Source organism: Pteropus vampyrus, unplaced genomic scaffold (genome assembly GCF_000151845.1).
Source record: "Pteropus vampyrus isolate Shadow unplaced genomic scaffold, Pvam_2.0 Scaffold554, whole genome shotgun sequence".
Lineage (NCBI taxonomy): Eukaryota > Metazoa > Chordata > Mammalia > Chiroptera > Pteropodidae > Pteropus > Pteropus vampyrus.
In genome coordinates, this window is record NW_011889335.1 from 276605 (window position 1) to 284357 (window position 7753).

Below are 7753 nucleotides of genomic sequence, written 5' to 3' on the forward strand. Positions count from 1 at the left end.
CCCCTCCCGCGCAGTCACCCGCTTTGCTCTCCCCCCAGGAGGTGCTGCTGAAGAGGGCGGCCGACCTCGTGGAGGCCTTGTACGGGATGCCTCACAACAACCAGGTAGGCGCTGCGTCCACGCGCCACCCCTCCCGGGGCCGGGGTCCAGCGCGGGCTCTCCGGGCCCACGGCGTGGCCAGCACCTGAGGCGGGTGTGAGCGAGCCTCCCTCTGCACGCGTGCGTCCTCACGCCACGCGTTCGCGTGTCAGGAACCGCCGCTTTGAAGTCCGGCGTGTGGGTCGGGTGGCGGGGGTGCGGAGCGGTGCTCCCGGGAGGGGGAGGGGCGGGCACCCACAGCCGTCCCCACCCCGCCTGGGCCGCTGGGGCGCAGGGACGCGGGGGCCGGCCCCCTGCACGTGGGCCCGTTTCTCTCTGGATCCAGCACCGTCCTCTGTGCCCGGACCCCGCCGGGCATTGGGCAGCCGTGCAGAAGGGTGCGCCTTTAATTATCTTCCCGAGGGGCGTTCTTTCCCGTTGAAAAGCGCATTTTCTCACGGTCTAGACCCCGGGACCATGCCCTGCTCCTCCTATTTGCCGCGGGGGGCACGGCGGTCAGGGTGGGGGGCGCCGGCCGACCCTGGCCGCTGCTGACGGGCCCCTCCTGCTCCAGGAGATCATCCTGAAGCGGGCAGCCGACATCGCCGAGGCGCTGTACAGTGTCCCCCGCAACCACAACCAGATCCCCGCGCTGGGCAGCACGCCCGCCCACAGCGGCATGATGGGCGTGAACTCCTTCAGCAGCCAGCTCGCCGTGAACGTCTCCGAGACCTCGCAAGCCAACGACCAAGGTGGGCGGCCCCTCCCCGACACCCTGCGTGGGCGGCCGGGGCTCAGCCGCAGCTGGCTGCCCCGAGGCCGGCGGGGTGTGAACAGCCTCGGGGCCCCGTGTGGGGCGCGCTCAGAGAACCCCCACCGAGGCAGCGGTTACGCCAGCTGCCGCGCGCGGTTTACCTGGAATGCACGCCTGAGCGACTTGGTGTTCCTCAAGAGGCTGGGGCCAGCCCCAGGGGAGCTGTGACATAGCGAGCAGTGGGACCCCCACCCTGGGTTGTCACGTGGCTGGGGTCTGGCGTCCCAGTCGGGAGTGAACAAACGGGAGGGGACTCCCGCTTGCCTGCCCTGCATCTGCCCCATAGCGCGGTGCCCCGGGCGGCCGTCGCTGTCCCAGCCAGTCCTGAGTCTGCTTCCGGTCTCCCGGGACGCTGTGCGACCGCCCCCCATGGCATGAAGCCACTGCTCTGCGCACCCCCCCACTCACAAACACGGCCACAACGACGAAGGCCCCAGACAGCCCTTCGTGGGCGCTACGGCCGCACGTGAGCTGTCCTTGCCCGCAGTGGCATCTGAAGGAGAGCAGAGGCCGGCAGTCCACGTAGCGGGGGGCTGGCTGGCCAGCCAAGCTGCTGCTAGTCGCGTCTAGAGAGAGACGTGGCGGCAGCTGACGGTCAGACTGAAGTGCGCTTTGGTGGCTGTCGCAGCTGCGGGCCCAGGACGGGCCTGGCGGTGACACGCGCAGGGGCTGGCGTGACGAGGCTGCCCCAGCCGCTTGGGCGCGAGGGCTGAGTGAAGCCGAGGTTGTTCAGAAATGTTTATGATACAGATTTGCGGGGAACCCCCCCCCAAGTGTCTCTCCCTGATAATAATGTTATTTTTGGCCGGGGGGGTGGGATTTTGACAGTCGGCTACAGTCGCAATACAAGCAGCGTGTCCCCGCGAGGCTACGTCCCCAGCAGCACCCCCCAGCAGTCCAATTACAGCACAGTCAGCACTAGCATGAACGGATATGGAAGTGGCGCCATGGCCAACCTAGGGGTCCCGGGCTCGCCTGGATTCCTTAATGGCTCCTCCGCTAACTCTCCCTACGGCAGTAAGTGTCTGTTTTTGTCACACGTCATCACACAGCTTCATGTTCACTGCGAAGTCAAGTGTGTGCGTTGCTCGGGTGTTCTGTGGTGTGAGCTACTGGACAGAAGGAAGGGTGGCTCTGAGGCTGGGCGTCCGCGCGACCACGGTCCACTGACCTGCGCCGGGCCCCGCGCGACCCCCGTTGGAGACCCACACGGAACGGGCGCGGAGCGGGCGGCCCGACTGGCCAGGCGGGAGCCCGGGGCGTGGCGGGCGCCCGGCGGGGCCGCGGGCTGACGTCTTTGCTTTGTTGCAGTCGGGCCGGCCAGTCCCACCGTGGCAGCCTCTTCGGTCACCCTCCCTTCAAACTGTAGCAGTGCGCACGGCATTTTCTCATTCTCACCTGCCAATGTCATCTCCGCAGTGAAACAAAAGAGCGCCTTCGCGCCCGTGGTCCGGCCCCAGGCCTCCCCTCCTCCCTCCTGCACCAGCGCCAACGGGAACGGGCTCCAAGGTGAGCGGGCGGCCGGCGCCGCGTTCTGTCCCCGGGGGGGCGGCGCTCCCGGGCCCGTGCACGTGTGGTGGCCGCTGCATGCCGGGGTCCGCCGCGGTGCCACGCCCCGCCCTCCCTGTGCTCCCGTGAGCGACACGCCTCCGTCCGGCCCCGCGAGTGCCAGCCTCTCCCTCGCCGCTCCGGCAGAGCCGCGAGTCTTTGCGCGGAGGCTCGGGGCCTGGCGCCGCTCGGGAGAGGAGCGGGGGCGCGGTCAGCGCGGCGGGGTCTGTCCTGCCCTCTCGCGGACAGGCCTTCACGGCCAGAGCTCCCGCAGCCCCCGTGGGCAGGAGGCAGCGACGTGGCCCGTGGGGACGGGCTGGCGGGTCACCGTGCCACCCGCGGAGCCCGTCTCAAACCCGGCCCGGCCTCAGAGCCCGTGGGTCCCGGCGGGCCGCGCCCCTCGGAAGGGGCCACGTGTGCACGTCGGTGCCTCTGAGTGGTCTCCGCCAGAGGCTCGGGGGAGAGGGGCCGGCCCCGAGGGCAGTGGGAGGCACGGCCTGGACTCAGCTGCCCACAGCGGGGGCCGCGCGGAACAGGCTCCCCACGCCTGCCCGGGGCCCTGCGGGACCTCCTGAGGCACCGAGACCGAGTGGCCGTCTTCGGCCTCTCAGACGCCACCTGTGGTCCATGCTCCTCCCGGTGAAAATCAAATCCAGTTACTCCTTTAGAAAACGAATCCCTTCCACCCGTATTTACTGAGCGCCTACTATGTGCCAGGCTCTCTGCTGGGTGCTGAGGACGTTACCGCGGAGAAGACAAACTGGCCCTTTTGTGAAGTCGGTGGCATATTTCACTTTGATGAACTAATGCTCAGAAAAGGAACTGGAAAGGTATCAGTGATTTGAAATTGTCTTCGCAGCATCCGTTAGTGTATGAGAGGGACGCCCAGGCCCCCGGAGGGCCACCGACTGGCCTGTGGGCCGGCAGCGGCCACCAGAGCTGCTGACGAGGCAGGTGGCCAGGTGCCACGGCCCGTCCGCCGCCCACACAGTGTGTGGACGCCTCGTGAGCGGCGCGCGCGCACACAGGCCTCGCACCCCGTAGTTGTAACGGTGAGTCGGAGACCGGTTCTCGGTGTTGAACACAGAAGCGAAGCACGCGTCGCTGCGTGAACAAACGTGTTAACACGCTGGACGTGAATCAGTGGTCGTCCTGACAAAAATTAAACGTCGCCACAGTTAAAAGATTTTAAATTACGTTCGTGCCAGGAGTTCACGGGAGGCGTCGCTGCACCTGGCGTTTTAGCCCTAAGTTTCTATTCTGAGGAGCCCGCCGAGGCGGAGCTGCGACCCGGGTCTCTTCGGGGCCCTTGCCCTAGAGACGGCAGGGCCGAGTGGCTCTGATGCTGGAGGACGTGCGACTCACCATTACGATCCAGAGCGATGAGCAGGCGGGCAGAGGCGAGGGCTAGAGCCGAGGGGACACAGGCAGTCCAGCTTTCGCTTAGGGAGAGCGAGCAGGTCGGTTCACGTCCGTGGGCAGAGGCGGCCTCTGGGGAGCCTGGGCCTCCATCTGCTATAAACCAGCCACCGGGACGTGTGGGAAGCCTGGCGTCCCACCCAGAGAGGCCAGGAGCCCTTCCCCTGCCACAGGGAGTCTGAGCAGGGCCACGGGGCTTTGTCCCCAGCCGCACCCCTCTCCCCCATGCAGTAGGCCCCCCCACGCCGTAACCGAGCCCCAGGCTGGTGAACGGCGAGGCGGGCAGACCCTCCAGCGCCGCCGAACAGCGCGCACAGAGAAGGCCAGCCGCCCGCGAGCCGGCCCCAGTAACGGCTCCTTTCTCTCTTGCAGCTATGTCTGGGCTGGTAGTCCCGCCCATGTGAGGGCCTTTTGTTTACCTCCGCAGCGCCCAGCACCCACGGACGGACTTCAGGGGGCACGCCCAGGACACTCAGACATGCTGATGGAGACAGTGTCAAACACGTCGGCAGCGGTCGAAATGCTACGAAAGACTTTGTTTAAAGATTTTATTTAAACTGTTACGAATCGACATGCAAACAGCCTACTTCTTCATGAACAATTCCATTTTATTGACTGAACTTTTCTCATATTTTCACACTTCTCGGTCCTGAAGAGTAAGGAAATCAAAGCGACGCCTATTTTGTATAAAGTTTCTGACTCCGTCTTGGCCATGTCTAGTACTTGCTATGTGTCGGGAGAAAGTTTGTGAATGCATCATGAAACCCTGATGAAAACGCCTCCAAACGTTTTTCTGTACTCATCCTTAGATTCACAATGGTTGTGTATCTCTATAATGTGAAATATTTTTCTGTGGTGGAAAAAGGGGGCCAAGGAGGTATGAGCCATCGAACCGGAAGAAAGGATGACTATGTGAGTAGGAGAACTCGGGGTGGCAGGGAGGGAGGGAGGGTTTATCATTGCTTACCTTCATCTTAAGGAAATGGAACTTTGTAACTTATTGTAGTTAGAAATTGTAACTTTGATATTGAATTCTCTTGCCTTCAACAAGCACACTGACAGAGAAAACGCTACTGTCTGTTGGTTAAAATATTCTCCCACTGCTAGAGCTTCCTGTTAAGCAAGTGTGGTCTGCAACATTTTTCAACTTTTGCTAGCACTGTATACTATTGCATTCTTAGGCTACTGTGAGGTCCATGTTTCTTGTACCAGAAATTGTCCTTTTGACTTCTAGATCCTTCTTCCCTAATGTGTTTTGTATGTGGTTATAAAATTGTAGACTTTTGTGATTTTGCCAAAGTTGTAGCTAACTATTTATACACTTGTCTTGAATTTTTTTCAGATCCACTTAAATATTTAGAAAAAAGTTTTATTCCTTATGCGTCTCATAAGGAGTGAAATGGTCTCCATTCGACACTTTTCCATGAACACTTGCAGTTGCTAAGGGACTTTATTTTGTAACATATCAATTATAAATATTGTATTTATCTTTGAAATTTTGTACATTGCTTTTCCCGCCCATGTTGGTTTTCTTTTCCTCGTCCATGTTGGTTTTGGGTCATGGCCTGGTGCGATGCTGGGAAGAGCATTAAGCCGAGAACTGTCTCTCTGATCTGCTTCCTCAGAAAGAACCGTGCCCTTGCAGTTCATGTGTACGTAAAGAATTTGCTATTGTTTAAGACTTTCCATCATATTTTTTTTTTTTTATTTTGAGGAAAAGTCAAATTCATTGTTTATTTTTATATTATTTTTAAGTTATCTGAGCAAATACTTTTGAAAAAAGTTTGTTGTATAGTCAAAAGAAAACGGTGCCACCGGCTGTGACAAGTCCTCGTAGATTCCGTGCATGTGGAGCGGCCGCGGAGAGGCGACACCGTTTGGGGCTGTGTCCTTATTTTATTTTTTTGTAGAATGTAAAAAGTCATTTTAGCTGCCACCCATGACTTTGCCACATAGCTGAACTGTGTTTACTGGAAAAATTCAGAGGCCTAAAGTTTAAAATAAAATTTACTTCTGACGTTTTAATTAAAATGTTTGCCACATTAACTTCTCTGATGCCTTAAAAGTGGACTTCTTTAAAAGGAAAAAAGAAAAAAAACACCTCCGTGCTATTTTATCACAGGCTCACACAATTGTTAATCAGTTTTTCATTTGGAGACTTGTGGTGTCAAACACACACACGAACAAAAGCACAAACCTGGCGACTCGTGTGTCACCCCTTCCTGCGTCCCACGCTGCTGCGTCCTGCGTCCTTCCGAGCTCAGGTTCACAGAGGGTTCGAGGAATCAGAGTAACTGCTGGCTTGTAAATTTTTTTTTTTTAAACAGTACTTTTCTGTGTAGTCACCCCCAGCAGCACTGTCCGTACTTTTTAAACTGAGATGACCTCGTTCAGATCCTGTGCCTGTCCGTGCCAAACCCGCAGAGAGACCAAAAGGGTCAGCTCCCCCTCCCCACCCCACCTCCGCCCGCCACGGCGCGTTGCTCTGCGGATACGGCACAGCAAACGTTTTGCAGACTGCAGCAGAAATCAAATTTAAAACAAAAAGGAGGGACTTTTTAAAAACTTTCTTAACAAAACGAAACAATGCACAACTTAGTAAAGTGTTCAAGGGACTCGATAAACAAACAATGTCCCCAGTGGTCAGCAGGTCACAGCCTGGCCCCGTGATGGCCGACAAGGCTTAGCTACGTGGAAAAGCCTGAGAAGTGACTTTGGAACTAAATTGCCTCCGTCTCATTTTGTATAAGTCAGGGTTTGATCTAAAAACGAGCTCACGTGTACCTGTTAACGTTTGCAAGTTCCTTCATACCTGCACTTGGTTCGTGTTTTAGGTGATTAGTCAACACGCCCTCATCGCTTCATTGTCTCGAAACCGAGCGCTTCACGAACTGGTAGATCTTGCTGTTTAAAGACCCTACAATAAGATGGTTTATCTGTACATTTTTTCAGATATTTAACTGTATAAAAATGTTCATTTTACACAATATTTAATTAAAGTATTTCTTGTCTGTGAGTTTCACTTCGGGTACCTTTATGTTTCGATGATTAAAACGACTGGGTGGACACACGCGGAAGCCCTCGGGCTGCCATCTGCATCCCTTGGGACCCAGGGCTGCATCCTGGCCAAGACAGAAGCGATTGAGTCACAGACGAGCCTTCGAACAGAGTGACCGACCCACACACTCACGCACCTGTGGAGAGAGACACGTGTAGCCACGTAGATGGCTTGGTCCCCCCCTGCGTGTGTGGCGCCCTGACACTCGACTGCACGTGACTGTCAGACGCGGGGCCCCAGCAGCTCTGTGGCACCCAAACAATCATGCAGACCCCTGGGGTTAGGTCGCCCTGCCCCCTGCTTCTGAACGGAGGGGTTGGCAGGCAGCAGGTGCTCTGACCCAGCGCCGTGCTGCATAGGGGCAGGAAGCGGCCTCAGGGCAGTGTGTTGGCAAGGGCTCTGGGGGCGGGGGTGGGGGACACCGGGGCACCAGACGCCTGTGCCAGCCGAGGTCTGACAAGATGACACCACGCCACCCCAACCCCAGGTCCACTGACGTGGCATAACAGACCTCACGCGCTGCACGGGCCGCCGTGGGCTGCACGTGGACGGAGCCGGAGGCGTCGGCTGCAGTGAGATCGGCCGCCAGCTCTGAGGCTCTAATCCGCACGGCGACGGCTGGCTCCCGCGTGGTTTCGGCGCGCCCTCCATGTCGTTCTCCAGTTTCTCCTGAATGGGAGGCTGGTTTGCATGTTTTGGCTCGCAGCTCCATAATACACACGCGCAAGTGTGATCCAAATTAGCCCTCACAAAAGTCCTCTTAATTACTTGTTCTGCTGAGCAAAACAGGAAACAATTATTCAAAACATAAAGAAACTTGTGAATGCCTTTCTCTC

At 57.7% G+C, this 7753-nt stretch overlaps 1 protein-coding gene across 7 annotated transcripts in view; it reads left to right on the forward strand.

Moving 5' to 3' along the window:
• Positions 1-6881, forward strand: part of LOC105308182 (transcription factor COE3) — a 115715-nt gene extending 108834 nt beyond the window's left edge. For 2 of the 7 annotated variants that reach the window (XM_023525404.1, XM_023525405.1), the window contains exons 11-16: positions 39-104; positions 653-830; positions 1721-1909; positions 2204-2401; positions 3158-3270; positions 4232-6881. In XM_023525404.1, the coding sequence (XP_023381172.1) occupies positions 39-104; positions 653-830; positions 1721-1909; positions 2204-2401; positions 3158-3270; positions 4232-4249 (762 nt within the window). In that variant the 3' untranslated portion in view covers positions 4250-6881. The remainder of the gene's footprint in view (positions 1-38; positions 105-652; positions 831-1720; positions 1910-2203; positions 2402-3157; positions 3271-4231) is intronic. The other 5 variants (XM_023525406.1, XM_023525410.1, XM_023525408.1 and 2 more) reach the window with 3 other exon arrangements.
• The last annotated feature ends 872 nt before the right edge of the window (positions 6882-7753 follow it).